The 25239-nt window shown below is 38.0% G+C and overlaps 1 protein-coding gene across 1 annotated transcript in view; it reads left to right on the top strand.

The window, feature by feature from the left end:
* cfap46 (cilia and flagella associated protein 46) overlaps positions 1-24562 on the top strand; it is a gene marked incomplete at both ends in the record, with an annotated part of 110750 nt that extends 86188 nt beyond the window's left edge. Inside the window, 18 exons of the mRNA XM_079248731.1 lie at positions 1674-1862; positions 3433-3612; positions 3754-3927; positions 5999-6096; positions 6464-6534; positions 6981-7147; positions 7402-7508; positions 10019-10089; positions 12531-12692; positions 17299-17378; positions 17769-17829; positions 19034-19088; positions 19144-19251; positions 19651-19763; positions 22473-22554; positions 22727-22863; positions 24217-24315; positions 24450-24562. Coding sequence (XP_079104857.1) covers positions 1674-1862; positions 3433-3612; positions 3754-3927; positions 5999-6096; positions 6464-6534; positions 6981-7147; positions 7402-7508; positions 10019-10089; positions 12531-12692; positions 17299-17378; positions 17769-17829; positions 19034-19088; positions 19144-19251; positions 19651-19763; positions 22473-22554; positions 22727-22863; positions 24217-24315; positions 24450-24562 — 2067 coding nt within the window. The remainder of the gene's footprint in view (positions 1-1673; positions 1863-3432; positions 3613-3753; positions 3928-5998; positions 6097-6463; positions 6535-6980; positions 7148-7401; positions 7509-10018; positions 10090-12530; positions 12693-17298; positions 17379-17768; positions 17830-19033; positions 19089-19143; positions 19252-19650; positions 19764-22472; positions 22555-22726; positions 22864-24216; positions 24316-24449) is intronic.
* Between the last annotated feature and the right edge of the window lie 677 nt (positions 24563-25239).

Genomic DNA, 25239 nt, shown 5'->3' with positions numbered 1-25239 from the left:
AATATTTTCCTCACAGCAACACCAAGCCAGATGTTTTATCCTACTGACAGTTTTATGCCAACAGACACTTAAGAGACAGTAATTGTCATGGTTTGGACTTTTTAGTGTCCGTTTCCTGTCTTATTTTGTAGTTTTCCTTGTTTAGTTCCCTTTTGTCTGGTTTCCTGTTTTGCCTGTCGTTCATTAAGTACACCTGAACTCAGTTCATCCATTTCACCTGTGTCTTGTTCTGTTTCCAAGTATTTCTAGCCCTTGGTCTCTGTTCCACTTGCTGGGTCATTGCGTTTGCGTCTTGTGTTTGTTAGTCTTCTCGCCAACCCTGTTTTCCTTGTTTTTGGATTTGAAGTTTATTTTTGGATTAAAACATCTTGTTTCAGCATCCTGCCTCCCGTCCCTGCATTTAGGTCCACACCTCCATGCACCGTGACAGTAATGAGGGATGGGAGTTCATGTTTATTTAGAATGTGATTGGGGGGGTGAGGGGTTGTACAGTAATTCTGTGTGTGTGTGTGTGTGTGTGCATGTGCGTGTGCGTGTGTGTGAAAGAAAGCTTGTAAATGTGTAATTTTTCTTATAATTTGAAGCACTTTGCGCCAGACCTAAAATTTGAACCACGGTTCGCAGGTGATTTGTAAAAGTGCTTGTGTGTATGGGAGACAGGTGCAAATGTGTTGCAGACTCCTTGTTTAAATGAAGGTCTTGTATGTGACATGGTTTGTAATATGGAGTGTTTGGATGGCAAATATGAACCTACGGTACACAAATAAACCTGCCTGCCACACAAAGAAACACTATATGACAGCAAATTTTTGAAAAAGTTGGTAGAACGATACAAAAGGTGGACGACGAAAAAAACCAACACTAAACACTTGTATGGTCTCAGGTAATGACAGCATAGTACATGGAAACCTAATAATAGTGACCATCCGGCGACACATGGCAACAAATGTCATGGTAAAAAAAACGCGTTCTCTGCATGTCTTTGCTTAGTTTTGATGTCTCCTTCCTGTGACAATAACCGTCACGTGCACAATAAGCACACAGACTGCTTGCAAATACTTTTAAAACATGTTAAATAGGAACAGTTTTTATGAGCAAAATTTTCTTCAGGTTTAGTAGAAACATTGCAGGTGCAAAATAATATATATTTACATTCTCTCCTCCAAACACACACAAAATAGTGTGTGAGCACCCTATATTGCATATTCAATCACCCTGAAGTTCTAAATGGATGCAGACATGATGTTTTGTCCCTTTTAAAGACACAACCCTCAGTGCATGCTGTTAGTAAATCAGTTTGTACTTTTAGGCGAGTTTGCACATGTTTTAGTACACGCAAACCTTTAGTAAATCTGGGCCCTTGTGTTGTGTTGTCTTTTGGAATAAAATCTTTCTGTCGAGACACCAGTAAAACCTCTTTAACAGCATTTTTAACAGCATTTCTTAGTGAAAATGAAAAGAAGATTCTTTCCAAAGTAGATTAAAGTCTGCTTTGCACTTTGCTTCTAAAGTGAATTTATCCTCAGTCAAGTCCGGAACACCTACGTTAGTGTCCAATTAATTGTTGAGAAAGCTTGTTTATAGGAATACTGGCTTGTCAGATTTCAGCAAAGTAATTCTTGTTTCTGATCCAGCTCCTCATTTGGCCCCTATCTGACTTGTATCTTGTCCAGGAATGGGTGAGTGTGAGCAGAACCTTGGGTCAGATGATACAGAGCCAGCTGGCAGCAGTCTTCTCTCACACCTCAGACAACGTGAAGATTAGAGCTCGATGCCTCAGCCTAATGGGAAAGTACCTGAGACTCCTGGCTGTGCAGGAGGAGCCCATGATTCTGACTGGACTGTGGCTCAGACACAATCAGGTAGACAACACACATATACACATCATTTACAAATATAACATTAATATATAGTTAACCACAGACTGTAGATAGTCATTTATTCTAGTATAATCAGTATTTGATGATTTTCAAATAACTTTGTGCAGAAGGAAACCTGGTCTGATCCTAAAGGGGTTCCTACAGACGATGAGTGCTCTGAAAAAGGCAGTGATTCAAGCAGAAAAGAACTGGGACTGACCTCTGCTAGAAATGCTGAGCCGCAGGTACATTCCTCCTGACAAGTGACCTCAACACTCTGCTAGTGTCTAATCCGGGATCTTCATGCTGCAGTCCTCACATAATAAATAAATAAAGGAAAAATGAAATGAAATAAATAAAGGAAAAATGAAAATAAAAGAATTTGGGTGTTCTGCAAAGTTCTCATTTTGATAATAAGTGCACAGATCTGGACATAAAACTTGGTGTGGAGTAAAATAAGATTATTGAATGATTTATATTACAACATTTTGGCATATAAAGTAGTGTTCCAAGACTGAATTTTGACATTAAATTATCTATTGAGATTAATTATACTGATAACAAAACTATGTTATTCTGAATAAATTGAAGCAGCTGGAATTTTATTAGGTTGATATTTTGAAGCTTTAATAAGTTCATATGTCACTTTTGTCTTTGAGGAACTATGAGGAAAAGAAAATTGCAATACCATTTTTATCTATAAAGTAACATATTATTTAATTAAATACAGGAATTTTCATTGTAAAACTGTTCAGTCGGTCAAACTATCACTGAACCCATGAATTCCTGAAGACTGGTGTCCTGCAGGCTTTAGAGGTTTCCCTGCAGTGACGAACCTGATCCAGACTCGGACATCAAGCTCAGCACACGTCTTCTAATTATCCATCCCAATCCGATCCGAGTCCAGTGTGTTGCAGTGTGAAAACCTCCCTGGTTCCCTGGTCTAGATTATGGGAAAAAAATCCTGCTGTCCCATCAAGAAAAAGTACAGAACCAGGATAAAAAAAAAATGTATCAGAAATAATGGAAGTAAATAAAAGTAAAACGTGTGAATATAAAAAATGGTTTCTCAGAGTAAACACTAATTTTGTTTGGGCTGGATTGGCTGGAAATCTCCTGGATGGGATGAAAATGCCTGAGAAACTTCTGTGGAACACCTAAATGCTGAGTTGTCAATCACAATATAGCCTCCAGAGTTACACAGTTCCTTTTTCTGAGAAACTGCTGACACTATAAGACTTTTTAGTGTTTGGAAGAAATGATGTGGTTCATATTTGAAGATAAACTTGATAAATTTGGTCCATCCTGTGGAGTTTGCTGAACGATGTCTGCAGCCATGTAAGAGTTAGCATGATAACTTTTTTGTATTTAAAATTTTAAGTCTGCTTTTGCCTAAAAGTCATGTGACCTCAATAATTTTTAATATAAACAGATATGGTTGAGAAGTTCTCATGCTGTATTAACTATGCAAATATGTTTGGGACTGATTCAGCTTGTGGGATTTATTCCATTTTAGTTGCCTTTTTCATCATGATTTTTTTACCCTCCTGGATGTCTCTATGTTATGTAACAGAGAGAATGTGAGGTCCAGCAGCTGTTGGCTGAAGCCAGAATTGTACTTTCTGAGGCCATCAGCTTGTGTCTCCAACACAATCTGTCCTCATCCATCCTGGCTGAGGCTTCTCTAAACATGTTGGAGTGTCACGGGCAGTCTGACCCTGCAGTGGCGGGGCAGTGTCTTGCCCTGTTTCAGGTATGCATTTCACATACTGAGTATGCAGTATTTGTATAATGCATGGAAATTAAATGCACAGCACATAACTTTGCATCTGTGCCAGTGTTGTTCTCTGCTATACCCAGCAGCTTCTTCATCCACCTTCTGCTATATTCCTAGAGCTGCTGCACCGTCTCCATGGCGGCTGAGGTCCTAAGTTCTGCCTGTGCTGACACCAGTGTGTCCAAGCTCTCAGCTCTGCTCTCCATCCGCAGGAATCTGCTCCTCTCTCAGGAGGGGAGACACAGCAATATGCTGAAGGGAGTGGAAGACTCCCTCTGCAGCCTCTCCAAGGTACCAGGTCACCAAACAGCCCCACTCATGATTTATGGATGCTGTTACTACCGCCGTAGTAAATTCCCTTCATCGGTGGCATAATATTGGTGCTGTTATGGCCTTTGCTCCAAATTTACTGAAGGCTTCTGAAATCACATGGAGTAGTGGAGCTGCAAACATATTTAATCATGAGATTTTGATGTTATTGTACCATGTCCAGCAGCTGCTTGGTAATTCACTGGGTAAAAATTTCAGCCTTGTCTTCTCCTTCTCTTGATGTGTATGTGTGTTTATATATATATATATGTATATATATATATATATATATATATATATATATATATATATATATATATATATATATATATATATATACACTACTCACAAAAAGTTAGGGATATTCAGCTTTTGGGTGAAATTTCACAACAAGCCTAAAATGCATTCAAACCTGTACAGGTGAACTTAATGTGATCTTCTCTAAGCTTTTAAATGCACATGTCCAACTGTTAAATGTTTCAATAAATTTTGCACAAGTTGCTGTTCTCTAACAAGGAGCTTAACGGCAAAAATCACGGCAGGTGTGTGATCCTTGAATTGACCAATAAATGTCCTGGTTCAATTAGAGCTGGTGTCTAAACAGTTGTCCTCATCATGCTGTTCACATTTTGACATCATGAGACCAAGACGACACCTAACAATGGAACAACAGTCCCTTGCCATTGCGATGCTTCAAACAGGACGTTCTCAGACAGAAGTGGCCACTGAGCTTGGAGTGTCACAGAGTGTCATCAGCAGGTTGCAACAGAGATATGGAGAGACTGGAAGAGTCACAGAAAGGCCTAGAAGTGGACGTCCTTTGGCCACATCCCGTGCTGATGACCGCTACATTGTGAACACTGCCCTGAGAAACCGGATGATGAATGCCACTCAACTCCAGGCACGTTTAAGAGAGGTGAGAGGCACCCAAGTGTCACGTCAGACCATTCGAAACCGTTTCCATCAGCGTGGTCTGCGTGCTAGACGACCTGCACGGGTACCTGACCACACCACCAGGCACAGGCATCATCGTCTTGCATGGGCCAGGGAGCATTTACGCTGGACGAGGAACCAGTGGGCCTCAGTGCTGTTCTCTGATGAAAGTCGATTCACACTGAGCAGAAATGATGGCCGGCAACGATGTTGGAGACGTCAGGGAGAGCGCTATGCATCAGCCACTGTTGTCACCAGGCGAGCTTTTGGTGGTGGCGGTGTTACAGTGTGGGCAGGGGTGTCCACTTGGTACAGAACTGCCCTACACTTTGTGAATGGTACAGTGACAAGCCCATACTACCTGAATAACATCATTAATCCAGTGATTGTGCCCCTACATGAACAGCACAGGCCTAATTTCATCTCCATGGACGACAATGCTCCTGCTCATCGAGGCCGCATCATCAGGGAACGGCTGTTGGAGACTGGTGTACCTCAAATGGAATGGCCTGCACTCTCTCCAGACCTGAATCCCATTGAAAACCTGTGGGATCAGCTGAGCCGTCGTGTAGAGGCTCGAAACCCTGCACCCCAGAACCTCAATGACCTGAGGGCTGCCCTTCAAGAAGAGTGGGATGCCATGCCTCAGCACGCAATAAGTTGCCTTGTGAACAGCATGAGACGTCGTTGTCAAGCTGTAATTGATGCTCAAGGGCACATGACGTTCAAATTTTTTGTTGTGGTGTAACTACCATTGTTGTTACCTTTTGTGTTGAATGAATTTTTTGAGATGAGGAAATCAGTAGTGCATCCTTCTACTTAAATGTCTTACTTTTATGATATTATATCACTGTAGCATGAACATATTGCATTTTCCATAAATTTCACCTGAAAGCCAAAGATCCCTAACTTTTTGTGAGTAGTGTATATATATATATGATATATATATATATATATATATATATATATATATATATATATATATATATATATATATATATATATATATATATATATATATATGTATATATTATTAGAAAAATATTTTAAAAGAAGTTGAACTGTTGTTTAATAGTATTATCTTAACTTTGGGACATTGAAATTGCTGTTTGATTTGCAGGTTTTTAGCCAGCTGACAATCTGTTCCAACCACCTGAGCCTCCTTTCAGAGCTCCCGCCTAGTCTGAAGATCTTGCTGCTTCAGCACTCTGAAGACGGGTACCCTCTGTTTAGTCTTATCCATTTTCCATCCTAATCTACCTCTCTCTGCTGTGCACTTATTTGTCTGCTCTCTGAGGCGCTGAAGGAGCCACAGTGCAGGAGTAACATGCTGCAGGTCCCACAAGTCACATTAGATTTTTAGGCTGCAGTCATTTGTGAAGCAGGAGGAGTTGACTGTGTGGTAAACCTGCTGCTTCAGGGCTGATGGTATATCATTCCTTCTGAATAGCGATAGACATCTGCTATGTTGCCAGCAGATTTAAATAATGTTATGCAGTGCATACAATATTCTGGTTAAAGGTGAAAATCCACTCCTGTGGATTTATGTTTGTATTATCTTTTATGTGTGTGCTTTTTCTTTCAGGTCAGTCCTCTATGGAGGATTCTATGAGACAAGCAAAGCTTTGGAAAATCAAAAAGGAAAAACTACGCAAGGTAGATCCATTTTTCACACTAATGTTGGTAATGCAGGAAGGACGTCAATTCAGACTGCTTTTTTTTTTTTTTCACTAAGATATAAAGAAAACAAGCAGGAAGGAAAGCGAATAGAATTAACAGAAACCCGTGTTTTCCTTCTAAACTCCATAAGATATTTTGTCAACCACAACCCTACCTTATGATATTACCTGTTTACCTGGCATTTTGTGGGACTTGGAGAAGAAGCAGAAAAAGGGAATATTGTGGCATCCAGACTTATGGCTTCAGAATTTAGACAAGTACTTTAAATAGGAAAAACTAGGAAAAAAACAGAGAAGACAGATGAAGAGAGAGGGAGATCTTAGAGAAGGAGCATGAAGAGGAGCTCATAGGGACCAATTACAAAGTCTGGAATGTTTATGTAAGTATGTAAGTCTGATTCTATTTAAATTCTGATGTTGCAGGTACACTGACATGCTCTAGGGTGGCCAAGGTTTCGGTCTGCCCACAGGCGCTGCTGGCACTCAGGGAGCAGACTCTGGCCTTTAGCCAGGAGAGAAGGCATTCCCTCCTGAAGGAAGACTCTCAGTACAGTGTAAAGGGCTGGCTGGAGACATCTGAGGAGCATCAGGTTTCTGCTCTTGTCTGTCTCGTGAAAACTGTAGCTTTTTTTTCCATTCTATTGACGACACACACTGCTCATAAATAGTTTAACTTTAGTGCCGTTATTATCTCATGTCTTATCTCCCTTAATGGGGAAACTTGGGACATCTGATTTTTGCATGCAGACCACTTGTATCTGCATATAGGAAAATAATCAGAGGCCTAAAACTATAAATACTGGATAACAGCAACTCAAGCGGCCTTTTTCTTCCCCCTGCACAGAACACTGCAGGGAATGCGAAGATAGCACTTGGCTTCAGAGAAATTGTTCGAAATATGGACGATTATTTGAATCCACTTCTCACACAGTTTGACTTCTCCTGCATAAGGTGAATTACGCATCACATCTCTCTATTTTCTTCTGCACAATTCTCATTTGGTTTTCTTGGCTTTGTTCTTATTGAGTGCCGGTAGAAGTTTTCAGAACTCTTTTTAGATTCTAGTTGGGTTTTTTTTGGTGGTTTTGTGTTTTACTTTTTTTTGTTGTTGTTCATTTGTCATAAAAGAAAAGAAACAGGTGCATCATCCTGACGGCATCAGTATTAATGATGTGTTGAAAGCCCACTAAGTAAGGATGCTAGCATCGAGTCTAGAGTCTTGGTGATGATCCTGAAAGTTTGCCACATCTTTCCTGTGGACGTTTTTCTTGTTCTTTTTAATTGAAATGTTCAAACTCTACCATGTTAGATGGGGAAACTCTGCCAGACCGAGTTTGACAGAGTTGTTTTGTTGGAATACTGAGAGTCCATACTGCTCTAAAAGGTTTTTACTTTATATTGCTCCATATTGTTTCTCCCTCCTGCTGCAGGAAAACATTCCCACAGAATGATGCTGCCATCACCAAGATTGATCATGGGGTTTGATCTTTGCTTGATCAGATCAGATCTGATCAGGTTTTATTTCTCATTACCCAAAAATCATTCAGGTGTTTCTTGACAAATTTCTAGTTGGCTGTTCCATAACAACCATTAGTGAAGGTCCTTGTGCTCCATCATCTGCTGGTGGTGCATGTCAGTGCATGATGTGTGATGTCATTCCATCTACGCACAGGAATCCCTTATCCCATCCATAGTGACTCCTGGACTTTCTGATTGCCAGCCTGACCTTGATCCATCATTCCCAATTAATCAGTTAGGCTGTGACTTACAGGAAAACTGTTGGTTGTTCCAAACTTTCTTCCGGTCACATTGTACAGGCATCTCAAGAGGCCACAGATTGGCATAAGATGCAAAAAACACCTGATGTGGCATTTAAATAAAAAAAGTAGAATTGTACAGGTTAGAAGCTTTAACTGTGATCTGCAGTTAATAACAATGTTATAACAAAAGTTCAATCATTCTTTAAAAGTAGTGTATCACACTTTTGTTAAAAATGTTTAAGCTAAACAAAAGTAAAATAACTTGTTTTGCAGAAATTTTTAACAAATAAGTTGTTTTTTACACAGTGGCAGTTAAAGTAATTCTGTCACACAAATTATAAATAAATATATCTGACAAAGAAGGATGGAAATGTTAGGATTTAGTTGTTAAAAGGTAATAAATCAGCAGGATGAATTTAAAAGCTGATGTGAACCTAACTTTTCCAGTAAACAATACAGAAACAAAAGAGAAAACAATATGTGAAAAATTCACAGCCATCAGGTGTGTTTCCCCGCTATAACACACAAGCAGGATTAGAATCTCAGCACTTCCATATTGGGAGGTTGGCAGTGACGTTTTTATGGTAATAAATAGATAAAACAAAAATATTTACATCAGACTTGTGCAAATATTCAGATAATCTACAATTCCACAGTTTCTCTTAAAAATTATATTTTGACATACAAGCAGTGGAGGAATTAATCAATAAGGCATTGACATGTTCAGCCTAAACGTGATTTTTAACATAAATCTGCATTCAAAGCAGAAACTCTGACCCCCCCTATAAAGGTTCTGTGTACATTGAAGTATTTGTTTATGTTAAAAAAGTTTGTCTTTACAAAACGTGAGATCTATGATTTGAGCCCTGGCTGAGAAGGGGTTTGAACAGTGGCCTTTCTGAGTGGAAAATGCATGTTCTCTCTGTGTATGCATGGGTTCTGTCTGAGTACTCCGGCTTCCTCCCATCGTCTAAAGACATGCATGTTAGCTTTATTGAACACTGTAAATTCTTTTTAGGAGTAAGTGTGAGTGGTTGTTTGTCTCTGTGTTGTGCCCTGTGATAGATCGACAACTTGTCCAGAGTGTACCCCGCCTCCCTTCTGCTAATTGTTAGGATAGACTCCAGCTTCCCTGCGACCCTGAGTTGGAATAAGCAGTATAGGAAATAAATGGCGAGATGATTTTCTTTTTTTTACAAAAACTTTAAATGAAAGAAACGAAGTTAAAAAAAAAAAAAAAGTGCCGTTACACTAACCAAAGTAGTTTCATGGTGCAAGCACAGTACACCAGGAACAAGTGCTGAGTGAGTGTGTAGTTCTTTCCCGTGTGTGTCGTGCAGAGCTGGCGGGGAAACAGACCTTCACACGACGCTCAATGTTTGTTTGTTTGTGATGAAATAGTTGTCTGCATGAATTATTTTGTGCAGCCTAATTATAAAAGCATCTGTCAGTTTATGAGTTTATACAACACAATGAACAAACAACTTCATAGAGTTGATAAAACTTTATGCCAGCACTGAAGAAAGCTAGTTCTGTGTTTTGTTTTGTTTTGTTTTTTTTTGTCAGTATGTACACAGTGTTGCTAATGTCTGTATTACAGAGTAACTTTGTCAGGCAGGTCATACAGTAAGACTGTCTGACATGCAGATTCACAAACGTAGTCGTACTGATCCTCACCTGTTCTTCATCTACATCCATCAGGCCACAGGGTGCATCTCTGCTGACCTCTGCAGTGACCAAAACCAAAGATAAAGAAGAAAAAGGAGTCTCAGGTAAAGTTAGTGTGTTTTTATTCTTTGATCTTGGGTGTCAGATATGATATCTAATGAACTCTGTCTGTTGGGAATCGAACATGTTTTAGAGCAGGGCCCACCAACTGAAACTCAAACTCAAAATGTATTTATATAGCACATTTACAACAGCCCCTGCTGCAAAAAGTGCTTCACGAAACAGAAAATACAGATAAAATTATTACAAGTATAAAAATAGAAAAATAAAACTCTGGATGATTATTTTACTCTATTCTATTCTACAGTCATTTAGCAGACGCTTTTATCCAAAGCGACTTACATATGAGTGACAACAACACAAGCACGAAACAAACATATGTTAAAATACAAGATTAAGCAATAAAACCTACTAATAAGGCAGCAATAAAATAAAATATAAATAAAATAGTAACATACAAAATATGAAACAGAACAGAACTCAGTAGACAAAAGTTTGTGTCCTGTCAGAAATTGACCCTCGGTTAAAGAGGTAGCTGGGCTCTAGTTGGTCTAGTCTTGTCCCTTTCAGAAGCATTTAGCCCCCTCCTTCCCTCTGTGTTTCCTTAAAGGCCTGACATGTTTGGGTCATATCTGATCAATTTACAACATAAAACACTCATAAATATTGTTTTTTACGACTGACTGCCTCATGGTCTCAAGCCCTGGTAATATCCTCCACACTGTATAAACATATAATAGTAATTATCACTACTTTCATTAAAGTGTGTTAGTCAACCTCGTTACACCTGTGGTGGTGACCGCCAGAGGAATTACTGAGTGTCCGTATTACATTCAGCCCTCTGGTGAGAAAACATCCATCACAATACTCCAACACACAACACATACACACACATTTGAGACTGAACAATGTTTTTTGTGTGTAAAAATCTCTTTCCCACTCGTATGTGTCGATCTTTTCACTTGAACCCCCTTCCTGATAAAACAACGAATATGTTCACACACACTTGGCAGGTGTCTGTTAAATTAAGCTATTTCTTTCCCATGCTTTTCTGCCTACCTCCACCCTCATCCCCACATAAACCACACCTTTCAGATTATTCGATGTATCATATCTTCACAGAGACCTCCAAAATATAGCTCTGTTTGCTTTGCCCTCCATTTACTCTGAGCACAATGAGTAGACGGCTGACCATGTGCTTATCTGTCTGAGAGGCTCTGGACCAGATTTTAGAAGAAGATGAAGAGTTAAACCAGAGACAGACAAGGATGCCCAAACTGATTTTAATCCAGACTTCACAAAGATTGACCAGCCAACAGATGGAGAGAGAGAGAGGCACATGAAAAGCAGGTACCTGAAGAGACCTTCCAAACCAAGAGTGGAAACTGGATCTGGTCTTCATCCATCCGGGACAGAGGAGGTTCAGTGCTGACAAAGACAGCATGCAACACCTTGTGTGGATGGCATCAGGTCCAGATTCCAACTCTTTACCAGAGTCCAATAAGGGGATTGTACTGGAGGTGACCAACCTGGAGAGGAAGCATGTGTTTGGGGACACCTGGACAGAACTAAACCAGATAGACCTCAAAGCCTAAATGGGCTTGTTGATTCTAGTAGGAGTATCAAATAATGAGGTTACAAAAGGGTTGTGGGATGTCTGGTAGGCCGATATACTACTTGTATACCTACTTACAGCAGTCTTATGTCCTTTAAAGAACTGTTCAATTTGAAAACAAAGATACACAACCTGTCCACTGGAGACATGACGACTGGCCCCCACCTGAGTGTCAAATGCCACTGGTGTGCATGAATTTATATAAACACAAGCAGACTTACACACTTATTTAACATTAGGAAAAATACAATTTACATTCTATTCTATTCTATTCTACAGTAGTTTAGTAGAGTCTTCTCTGCAAAGCAACGTAAATCTGTGAGAACTACACAAGCATGATTAAATGAATTTCTATTTTCACTGCACTTATGCTGTTTGCCACAACTCTAGGATATTGTCCACAGGTAAAAAGACTGTTTAATAAAAAGTGGAGATTAATGGTCGCATTGATGTACGAGAAGTTTAAACACACCAGTTACACTAAAGTAAGGGGAGGGACATGAACACAGCAGGAGGGGTAACTCTGACATGAGACATAAAAACTGATTAAGTTCAGTAACAGCTTCAGGTTAGCCTGACCTAATATTTTGATTCAACATAGCAATAGGAAAATGATTCCCTATCATCCGTAGTTTATTTATTGCTGACATCTCAGGAATTATCTTCAGTGATGTTTTGGTCTGGAAACGGAGGCCAAATATTTGGCCGCAGAACTCAGAACTTTTAAACAGCTTCAACCAGCATTCTTCATCATACATGGCTTTTTTTGTTAAGAAAGTAAAACAGTGCATATCCTGAAACAGTCAAACTGTTCCAGTTAACAATTTCCAGTTAATATATTATTCATGTGAAATTCTTGTCATTTCAAAGTTGAACCAGGGGAATACTTGGTGATCCTGGCAGACAAGAAGCTGCTGGAGTTACCTCTGGAATCTTTGTCCATCCTCCAAAAGGAAGGCGTGAGCTCTGTGTCACGGGATTTTTCTCTGCAGCTTTTCCACAGTCGCCTGAATAGAGAAGAACCACAGAAAGGTACCAAAGGTGCATACAAGTACACTGAAACATTTGCAAGCATTACAGAGATTTCTACTCTTTTCCTCAGGAAATTATAGTTTTACAACGAAATGCAACTGATGAAAAATTTTTAATATTATTGTGAAACTGTTTAATGAATAGTTACCTTTAAAGTTTTTACTCAATACCAGATTATTTGTTCTGGTTTATGTCCAGAGAATGGCTCTCAGGTATCAATAAGCAAAGCTTAGCTGTGAATTTGCACAGAAAGATGATTAAACACGATCTTTCTGGCTATAAAACTGTAAACATTTGAACTGATAATCACATATAAGTGCATGTGTATACATGCATTCATTTACTGATCAATACCCATTTACCAGCCGCTTTATTAGGTCCATATCTTACTAATAATGGGTAAGACTTGGTCATAAATTCAATAAGATTTTTGTAACATTTCTGAGACTTTGCTCCATACTGACATGATGACATCAAACAGTTGCTGCAGATCCATGAGGAGAATCCCCTCGCTCCACCACATCCCAGAGCTCCTCTATTGGATTGAGATCCAGTAATTGTGGAGGTCATTGGAGTGAAATGAACTCATTAACATGATTAAGAAATAAGTTGGAGCTTTGTGACATGTTGCATTATCCTTCTAGAAATAGCCATTAGAAGATGGTACCCTGTGGTCATAACAAGACATGGTCAACAATACTTAGGTAGACTGTGGTGCTTAAACCACGCCACATTGGTACCAAGGGTACAAAAGTGTGCCAAGAAAATATGCTCCACACCATGATATCACCAGTAGCCTTAACCATCGATGCAAAGCAGGATGGATTGATGCTTTCATAATGCTAATGCTAATTTCTGACCCCTGCCAAATGAATGTTGCAGTTAAATGGAGATTCTTTAAACAAGGATCCATGTTCTTTACTATTTTCTTGTTCAGCTTTAGTGAGCCTGTATGACTAGAAGCCTGGGTTTCTTGTCTTTACTGACAGAAGAGGCCCCGAGTGTTCTGCTTCAAGGCTGGGCATGTTGTGCATTCACAGATGCTTTCTACATACCTCAGACATAAGTGGGGTGTTGTGGTCTACAAAACTGCTGCTCACTGAATATTTTCTCTTTTTCAGACCATTCTCTGTAAACCCTAGAGATGGTTGTGTGTAAAAAATCCCAGTAGATCAGCAGTTTCTGAAATATTCAGACCAACCGTGCCATGTTCCTCTTCCTCATTCTGATGATGAGTTTAAACTTCAGCAAGTATTTTGACCATGTCTACATGACTAAATGCATCGAGTTCCTTCCCTGTGATTGGCTAATTAAATATTTGTTAACAAGAAATTGAAAAGATGTACCAATGATGTGGTTGGCAAGTGTCAACTTTAATGTCTAAATGATATGTGATCTAGTTGTACCTATAAGCAGAGGATATTCTGTGACTAATGTGGTGTTTGTTTTATATAAAACACTTAATTTGTATTATGCTATAATGTAAAGGTTCAAATTAAGTCAGCTTTGTTTATACCCCAGACATATTCTAAGAAAGTTAAATTAAATACGTACAAACCTCAACATATACATATATAGAATTATGGATATTTGCTCAGAAACTTGAGAAAATTGGGACTTGCACTTGCACAAACACTTTATGATTTAAGGATCGAGACCGCAGGCAGCCATCCATAGCAATGAATTGAATTTGAACCGGAAATAAAGGTCATTTCACATCCTGCTTGTGTGTAAATCTGTAAACAGGCATGAGTGAACACCCCATTATGAAAGTGGGTGTCAACTAACTGTGGTCGCAATCTGAGCACTTTGGAAACAAGACGGTGGGTTTGATTGTCCAGGGTAACGTAGTATCCATGGGTGACTGCTAACTGACCAGGGTTTGACATTTAAGCTATCAAATACCAGCACATGATAAAATGAGTGTTGCAGAAATGGACCACAGCAGAACCTCCATCAGATGTTATAGATTTACACTGTAAACATGCACAATGTCTACTCTGACTTTTCATAATACTGCTATTAATGCCGATAAATTAGTTGTTATCATTCCTGCAGCCACAAAAGTCTGATATTTTGTCTATTAAATAAATTGCATCTTGTCTGATAAAATTATTTATTGGCATTAAGGGTGGGGTTGAGAAGCACCGAGGCTGTTTGATTCTATACTGACCAAGTGAGAATGCAGCATTTACTGCTGCTTTACTGTAATCTCTGCAGCCTAAACCAATAAATCCTTCAGCTGCTGGACAAGAACAAGTCTTTGTCAAACAGCCTGAAATGAAATGACCTCACAAGGGGAGTAAAACGCATAATCTTAAAGTTCTAACCCAATAATGACACAATGGATAAAACTTTTAATAGTTGTTAATGCAGCAGCTAAAATAATATATTTTACAAATGTTCTGAAATCAATATTTTTAGGCATTATACAAAATCTTTGATAAGCTCTGGCATTTGTAGTTTAGATGTTGCCTCAGTTTGTAAATCTTGACTGTAAAACTGAATGAAAGGTTCTTCATGACTCAAGCAAAGATTATCAGACCTGAATGTAAAAGCTGATGCAACATTATGTCATCACCCGCATGTGTCAGCCTTATCTGATGCAATCTGTTGGAAACAATTAATGTACTTTAGGTCTAGGATTTACAATTTTAAAGGGGTGATGTATTTCCCGCCAACTCTGCGGCATTGATCGTGTATAAATTAGTTATGACATTTGCGAAATTGTGAAGGAGCTAACTATCCAAACACAAATGGTAGTAGAAGTGTTGTTTTATTCTATTTTTTGAGTGAAAACATAAAAAATATGTTACCAAATGTTTCATCGCTCTACACTCCTTCGACAGATATGCTTTAGAAGTCTCCCCAAGTCTTTTCTTGTTTGTTTTTTTCTTTTGTGTCTTTTTGCCAACAAAACACAAATAAGTTGGAGGATTAAAAGAAGTAGAAAATAACTTACTCTGATCCTGTTGCCTTCACTTCTCCAAAGGTTGAATAATTTGCATCACTTAAGTCACTGTTCAAAGGTAACTGTAAAAACTGTAAAAGTAAATTTATGTATGTGAGACCATCACTGGACCCTCATTACCATAACTTTGACATTTCAAAGTTTGCCGTTGTCTCAAGAAGATGTGGTACCAGAAATCTCATTTTAGAGGACCATTTTAATATTCTATGCTGTACTCTAGCATGAACTCTTCAGAAAAAAAAATTACAACAAACTAAAAAAAAAAAAAAAAACATCCAGCAGGTTGACGGTCTTTCTTTCTGTGTGCTCTTACTGGCTAAGACATGATTTCTGGCCACGATAAGCTGAAGGGATAAAGTCGAAGTTTTAAACAGGAACTCCAGTTATTATGTGTCAAGGATGCTGTCTTGTCATTTATACTGTATGTCATATAACACATATTGATGCTTCATATTCAACATACTAAAAAGGATGGGTATTGAAAACTATACATCCAGTTCCTACCGGAATGTTCTAAAAATTCATTACTGTATTGAAACATTACCTGCCCTGCAGGATGCTGAGGCTTAAAAACCACCTCATAATATGCTTTTCAGTCCTGGGAGCTGTAGTGTTGCTTTATTAAAACCACACTACTGACCTTTAGCAGATTTCTCCACTTTGTTGCCTCTTAAAAAGGCTAATTTAGCATCAATGTTGCTACCTTTGTGTTTCTTTTCTGAATCAGTCATGTTTTGCATTAAAAACAGCCAGTGTGTTGATTTCCAGTAACTGGTGTGTGATGCAGTGCTTTAAAGTGCAGGACAGCAGTAAGGTAATGCTGTAGGCTGGACAAAAGAAGTTGTTAAGTCAACTTCTGGACACTGCAGAGCAACAACATCTCCAGAAATGTGAATATTAGTTGTCAGTGTAACATCTCAATCAGAACAGAACAGTTTTAAAATGGAAAATGATGTGCTTCTTTAAGAGGTGTTTAACATGCAGTCACTGTTTGATGTTTTATCCATTATAAACCACACATGCATGAAGCACAAGTCCTACTGAAATGTGTCACTTTGAAAGTCATCTATAGGTGATAAAATGCAGAATCCAAGTTCATCAGCATCAAAACAAACTTTGGTGTTCCATTACTTTTTCATGTTAAATGTTCAAATATTTATTGACCTTGCTGATTATTAATGGTGGCCAGTTTTAATCTGTAGAATAGTCAAATTCAGATATGTTTTTTTGATACTTTAATAGACATTAAAACTGCACTTGTCACCTTACATATTTACATATTTTGTCTTCATATGGACTTTGTCCTTGCATCACTGTGCACTGGCCTTTCCTTTCAAATAGATTGCAACCTCATCTGGTCAGTAAGTAGATGCTGGTTTACCTAAACTGAACTAAATAATTTGGTAATTAAATTGATAAGCAATTCTTTATCAATAATAAATGGTTGGGTGTTGCAGCCAGCATAAACTTTTAGTGCCTTAGTCATCAATAAAATGTCACTGGCTTTGCAAATACTAACAAAGTTTTTTTTTTGTTTTTTTTGTTTTTTTCCCCACCGGTCCAAAAGCTGTGTAATCTATCCCACAGACAAGTGCATGTATTAATTTTATTAACTCTGCTTCCTGTTTGTGGTAGTTGAAAGTGACAACAAAAAGGAGACCAAAGGTGGCAGAGGAACTAAGGGGAAGGGAGATCAAAGCCAAGCCATCAAAGCAGTGAGTTCAGTAAATTAATCTGGGCCTGCCAGATACAGACTGCAATATTACTTTCACCTGCTGTCAACCCTGGCAATTATTTAAGTCGCTCCCGCCTCACTTTAAAGTGCAGTTTTTCAATCAATTACATAATGATTTTCATAACTATCCTATTTGTAGCTTCATTTATCCCCTGTCTCAGCGTCACTTTGCTTTTTTCTAACTATTTTTGCTTACATTATTTTTGCCATCTCCTCACTCAGAAACTCTTCTTGCATATTCTCTCTTGTGGCTTCTATTAACAGATACCTATATGTGTTTACATAAATATAATGGATCTATTTTGTCTTTATCATTTCATAATTGTCGATGTGGTTTCTTTTAAATTGTGACAAAACTTTGTTTACTCAGGTACCTGCCAGTCATGTGCTGCCTGCTTTTGCCATCCCAGTGGACACACATAAATTTAAATGTATCCTTTTTCTTCTTAAAGACGTTCATTTACGATAGGTTAAATTAAATGTTACAACTGTGTGTTAAATTAGAAAATCCAATGACATCATGGATGGAATATAGTTCTTTACTTGCCTCCTAAAGATATTGTCAATGAGGAGAGTTTTGGTAAGTAAATTAAAAAATCATTTATTTTATTCTGAATTTAATATACTTATTTGTGTAAAATATACTCAGTGATTGGAGACTTTCAGCTGCCCTTATTTTACATTCTGTCTGGGTGGTGTAAACTTCCAGATACATAGTGGGTGTTTAAAAGCTGAAGACACCAAGTTCTGCTGTGATTAATGTTCTCCCTTTAGCGTATCACAGCCAAGCACCGCTACTGTAAAACGGGGTGCTCCACTTAATGCATGTACTTTTCAGAGCTCCTCAACAGTGGAAAAGTGAACTTTTTCATAAAAATGTTCTTTTGAGATCTTTCATGAATCCAGATCCAAGAATTTACTTTAATACAACACCTAATGTACCAGGAGGCCTTGTCACATAATCTGCTCATTAGCAGGTCTTAAAATGATTTTATTCAAACCTCAAATGAAAAACAGATTACATGTTACATCCTGTTTTTATTTAGCAAAAGTGACTTTTTTAATGTTTCTGCATTGTTGTCACCCATAAATCATAATAAGCAGCTTATAGAATCACCTTTTGAGACATCAATTTAAAAATAATCATTTTACTACATGACTTTATCTACCTCTCAGTTCATTGTCGAGGAATTTTGCCCACTCTTCTTTACAACTTCACACTTTGTAATTCAGCCTTTCAGCCTGGACTTTTAGTTGAGTTCTGAACCTGGACCTTGATTGTTTTCTTTTTCACCCATTCTGTTATTTCCTTCTGTGCTTCGGATAAATGTCTCAACCATTTAGTTGTCAGCCAGACAGCGGCTTCACACTGAATATGTAGAGGAGTTCATTGTCCACTCAAAGACTGCAAGGTGGTCTTGTGGTTAAAAAAGCATCATCAACCCTCCACTACAGTGCTTGACAAGTGATGTGAAGTGTTTGTGCTGATGTGCTGTGTTTAGTTTTCAGTGATCATCATGATCGGACACTTCCACTTTAGTGTCATCTTTCACTCTTCTTGTAACTGGACGTTAATGGTTTTTAACGGGATAACTGAGGTCTGTAGACTCTTGGATGTCATTCTTGGGTTTTCAGCTTCTTTTGAAAAGTCTGATATGGAGGTGAAATTTTTTAAGACATTCACTCCCAGGTAGTTTAGCAACTGTCTTAAGTGTTTCCTCTTGGGATAATCTGTCTTTACACAGATGGACACTAAATTATTTGGGAAATGGCCTGATAACCCACATCATTAAGGGAAGTGATTATCTGGGCAGCAGCAACCACCTCTCCAAAGACTTTGATGCCTTTCCTCAGTGGGATCATGCTAGTGCACACCCAAACTGCCAAAACCTCGGCTTTTATAAAGCTGCTCACACCTGATGATGATCTGTTACACTAGTCTATGTCTCTTAATGCCAAACTCATTTTACTCATCTAAGGTTGTTTTTATTTTAAGATCATTTAATTTGCCCTGATACAGAAAACCTTTAAATGACATGACTGTATGTTGCTGTCTTACAAAGGCACAGGAGGGACCAGTTTTAGTAGGACAATAAAAGACATTTTGGAAACCCACAACCATCTGTCAGGGAGCTTCACAGGCAGCAGGTTTGTATATTTAGCAAAAAAACATGCTTGGAAACCATATCTGTTGTAGATTACAGCTTACTCAGCCACTTTGGCTCAGCTAATAATTCATTTTTTATTTATAGTCTGGCTGAGATAGAGCAGGTGCTGTGCAGATGCAGTGCCTTTATTTACCTGGGAAGGGACCACTTCATGGCAAACAACCCACCTGCCAAACTAGCAGCGCTCAGTCTCTCAGGTAATGTGCAGTCAAACATCAGATTTATCCTCTCTACATTGTAGTCTGACATGAGGCCATTTTTATGTCATTAAATGTCTCTATATAAATCTTACTATATGAAATGGCACATGTATGAACATGAAAAAATATAAAGACAAAGATTTTTAACATAACATGCGAGATATTATGAAACAACCAAGTTCTTGATCTTTCTAAATTGTTTAAAATGGAAATAAAACAATTGGTTGCAGATATTTCTAAAATGCTGTTTGTTGATTATGTAAACACTAAATGAAGCAGAAGGCCTAATCTCTTCAGGGAATGTCAATCTGTAATTTCCAGAATTATGTTAATAGAAAATTCCCCTTGCTGCAGTGACTAATCACAGGTTTAACTATGATATACTTGCTGTATCATTTCCATAGCTTTAGGAAATGCCCAAAAACTAATGCAAAGTGAAAATTTGATGAGCATTAGTGGTTTAGAATTAAAGCCGTGGATTATATTTATTGCTGCTGAACATTGATTAAATGTGGAAATAATATCTTTAAAAGTAAATTTTTAAAAGGCTGATAAAGCTAAGCGCATGTGAACATGTAGCTAAAATAAAATTAATGTATTGCAATATAACACATTTTTATTATTCTTATTTTAGATTTGCATTAATATATTTTCATAAGCTATTTTATGATGATTGTCTAGAGTCATAAAAGATAGCAGATCTGCTTGTACAAGTCTGAGCCCAACTATTCACACATATTCACTAAATTTCAGTCTAGTCAGGCTGTCTCTGTTGATAAATGACTTATGGAGAACCAATAATTACTCTTTTTTTTTTTTTCTTTTACAAGGAGCATCAAGAAATTGTTCTTTTCTCTCTCAAAGAATTCCTTGCTGTTGCAATTTATTTACAGTCAGGGGGACAAGAAGACTCCAGGCTTCTGTCTCAGTTCTAAGTCATTATAAGACCTCTGTCCCCTTTCAGTGCCTTGGAAATAAATAAATAAGGGAGCATGTGTTTCCCCCCCAAGTGTGATTGGCAGAGTGTCAGGCCAGCCTTGCTCATCGCCCCAGGCCAGACATATGTGCCACCCGGTAGTCTGGCATTAGTGCTGCTAACTATAGCGTGACTGACACCTTGGACTGAATTCCAACTGTTTTTTCACAATAAACAGGATCATTTCTACTTATTTGGCTGTCAGAAAATGATTAGGTGATGACAGATTTATGTTTCTCTGGGAATTACAGTGTCCCACAGCGGCTGCACCATCTGCACTCATATATTAAGAATTACTTTAATATACATCTTTGTCTTGTTAAATAAAAGCAGCATTTGTTAATTTACCACTTGAAGGAGGACATTTTTTGACAGCACCTGTACAGCCGATGCTGGGAGTAGATGGGAGGCATTGTGTAAAAAGTGGAAAAAGTCAGTCAGAATAAGTACAAGATGTAAGAGTATGGTGGATGAATCTGCTGACAAACACAATTTGACGGATCCAGGAAAGCTTATCCCAGAATTTTCACTTTGGAAGCTGCTGCTAAAAAATGATGGAAAAAAACCTAAAAACTCTTCGACATAGTGCATGATGAACATTTATGACAGATGTTTATCTGCAGTATGGTGTCATTTAGAGCAGATAGAAAATCTAAAAGTTTATATTCCAAAATATTGTATGCAGAAATTTACTAACATTTTTTTCTGTCTATATTGAAGATTATTTTTAAGGAACAGTTTCTGTAATGTTACGAGTTTAGGACAAAACTTATAGAAAAACATATGCTCAAGCAAGACATCACCTGTGACCCTCTCTGTCCGCCTGCTCCTCTCTTTGCTGCTTCACTTTTATCACTGAGTTAAAAAACAAATAGATGCCAAAAGAAGCCCGTCAAAAGTTTTACACTTAAATGCAGTAATAAACCACTGAAACGCGGAGCATTATCACTATACTAAAATAATCTGTAAGTGATCCTTTTGGCTCAATGCCGTTGCAAAGGATTTGTAAAATTCAAAATAATGAAATGAGAAAGTAATTAATCCCAGAAGGAGATTGAAATTTGTATATATTATTGTTTATGTTGACCAAGTTGTTCTTTTAATTTATAAAATAAAATAAGATAAAAATAAATAAAAACATGGCAAACATATTATGGCCTCTTTTTCCAAGGACATGCACCAGATGGAAATGTCTTTTTAAGTAAATTATACAATTATATGTAAAGATATATGAAGGTCAGGTAAATACTTCAGCATGCCGTGTTATTAGACTTTAATTAATGAAGTCGCTTAAGTCACAGCTCTAACTACTAAAGCTCATCAGGATCTCCTCTTCCCTCTGGACTGCCTGGCAGCTTTGATTTTGTCACCTGACAAAATCAAAACACTGATGCATGCTAAGGAAAGACATTTTTAGCTTTCAGCTGTTTTTACCTTTCTTAACTAAATAGTTCAAGTGCAGATGTTATTAAGCCATACGCCGAGACTCTGAGGAATCACAAGTAGCAAATTAAACCAGTTACACTCACGTACATCCTACACAGCTTGTCTTTGTGTAAAATAAAAACACTGTATCTGTTATGCTTTATGATGCAGCCAGATAGAAACAAAGTCAGACTTGCTGCGCTGTTGTTCCTGCTTGAACTTCTGAGGGATGCTTCATGGATTCTAACTTCAATGAAAATTAATTGTTCTGTTGCAACATAATATAACATTTCTGTTGTCCTCAGAGTGCCGCATGGCTCTGCTCTTTGACCAGTTTCAGAGCAAAGTTAGTGATCATCACCTGTCAGACCTCAATAGCCAAAGGAGGTAATGAAGTTCTGTTCCTGTTCCTGTTTGGTAAATGTGTTTTTGTGGGTTTTCATACACTCTGTTATGTCTTTTGTTTTGGCAGCATTGAAGCTTTTAATGTGGTAATTTAAAGGAGTCAGGCTTCCACTCCTGTTGTCTTTTGTGACCTCACAGTTTCTGTCCTCTCTAGTAAAGGACACTTCTCCCTGGAGAAACCATCAGAGACTGCTCTGCTTTTGAGTTTGGCTGGCATCGGCTGTATTGTTGTCAACCAGTGGCAAAGCAGCCTTCAACAGAACACACGCAATGCAGCCAATGTGCTAGACAGTAAGTTTTGGACATATTATCTATTACTGCCAACCTAATGTATTATAATGGCGTATAACAAAGAATTATTACAGCAATAAGTTGGGAAACAGTGTAAAAGTACATTTAATTTAATATTCAGTGGTTTACTTATTTTTTTAATCTTATGCTCTGTTGAAAATACCACAAAGACATCATATCAAATGTTGAAACTGTTTATATTTAATATAGACTCCAACACTGCCTGGGAAGCTGGAAGAAGGTGGGCAAAGAAGTAGGAAACTGATCTAATGCAACAGAAAAAAAAAATCACCTTGTGACACCCAGATCTAAATAGGTTTATAAAGTAACAAGTGATTAAAAAAAGAGCTATCAAGAGCATATCGGGAGGATTTCTGGAAGCTGGGGTTTGATTTTCAGAGAACTGTTACATTGGTAAACAACTGAACCATTCTAATTTATAGTCTTATAAACAGTTTTAGTCCTAGAAATATTCAGAGAATGACCAGAAATCTTTAAACAATAATAAATTTCATAGGTCTTTGGTTGCCACTGGAGCTAAAACGAGACTACAAACACAACTTGTGAATAAAAGGAGTTTGAGGCTGCATCTGCAAAGGCAAATTAGAACAGTCTTTCTATAAACAGAATAGTTTTCTTGGTGTTTTTAACCCAAGTTGAGATAAAGATGGGCTGAGAACATAGACTGTATATAAAAGGTAGACATAGCCTCAGTGACATCACCCGTAGGTTTCTGAAAAGTTGAAGCGAAGCTCATTGGGTGGTTCACATGTTGCCATCTTGGCATGTGTCGTCACTCCCACATAAATAACAAAATAGGCCAAGAGGTAGAGCTGTAAGAGGGGCTGTGAATGTGGGGGTTGATGATCGACATCTGTCAGACTGTGACCTGCCTGTAGCTAAGAGCTAACTGAGCTAACCCAGAGCTAACTGAGCTAACCCAGAGCTAACTGAGCTAACCCAGAGCTAACGGGAGCTAACCAGCTAGTGAAAATAGGCAGGCTGACGCTAAGTCATGCTGTTGTCATGAGCATTTTTTAACATTTACCTGCAAAATCATTCTAATTCTAATTCTGTTGTATTGACTTTGCTTTACAGCTGCTTTGATGGTTTGTCTAAGTCTCAAGTGTTGTCACCCACTGAAAATATTTGGCATTGATGAAGTAGAACAAACAGAAATGGAGGCCTGAAATTATCAAGAAGCTGAAATTCTTTTTTTTAAAGCAATAGGCTTCAACATTTTCTGAAATTTAGTTTCCAATCACAATTTCCAACTCGCTGCACTAGGTTTCTAATATGCATTTTTGTAAAAAATAGTGTTGCATAGTTGCTGTGTGTCATCATTTGTTGCAGATTTACTAAGGGCCAGACAGACCTCTGGCCAGACCATCCACGCCCTGAGGAGAGGCACCAGCTCAGAGATGCCACATCACAAGGTCACAGTGTCACACGGTAACATGCACTCAGTCTCACACTTTCATGCAACAAATTTGCAAGCATCACACTATAATACCAGCTTAGCTGAATGTAGAACTGGCTGCACACAGAGCTGAATATGTTGGTCAAATGTGCAACTTTCTCTGCAGATGAAGCACTACTCAATGACTCAAAGGAAGATGAGCTTCAGTACAAGTCAGCCCTCGCACCATCAAACTTCAACTGTGTTCTCTACGGACTTCCTAACCTGATTGTCCTGTAATATACTTTTCTCTTTCATTTCCCAGTTCAAGATAGGAACTGGTATACATGACAAAGCTTTTCCTTTATTGCTGCATGCTTGTGCAAAATTGAGGGGTTTAAACATTTCATTAAAGATGATCCTTGACTCTTACTTTACATTCTCAGCTTGGTATTTTGATGAAAATTCAGATTTTTACTCATAAAAAACTGGATTTTATTTTAGAAATACTCACATTTTATTACAATAACATGTCGCTGAAAAGTTGCACTTGTGTAATCACCCTCAACAAACACAGAGCAAGAAGTCAGGCAGGTTTCAAACTGAGTGATACAGCTTCATCTATAATCGGGAACTAAATTTCTCTACTTACTATAATTTCTAATATTTTCATGTCCATTTAAAGCTGGGTTATGCTGACACAGTCTGTTAAATCTTTCTTCAAATGTCACATAAAATAACTCAAGACGTTCCTTTCAAATATCAGTCCCACAACTGAGAGCAATCATTGTTGACACATGCTGTACTAAAGTGTGTCAACACAAAAGCCTCCACATCTTCTTAATTGATACATGTTAAATGTATCCCATTTCTAAAACCAGCCTTATACTTAATTGTACTTAGAAATGTTAATTTAGAGAATGCCTTTATCAGACACCACAGTGTGCTGGATGTTATTTGGGGAAACGTTCTCATTA

This window comes from Telmatherina bonti (genome assembly GCF_933228915.1).
Source record: "Telmatherina bonti genome assembly, chromosome: 11".
NCBI lineage: Eukaryota > Metazoa > Chordata > Actinopteri > Atheriniformes > Telmatherinidae > Telmatherina > Telmatherina bonti.
Note: the sequence above shows the minus strand (reverse complement) of the source record. Positions and strands in the feature narration are given on the sequence as shown.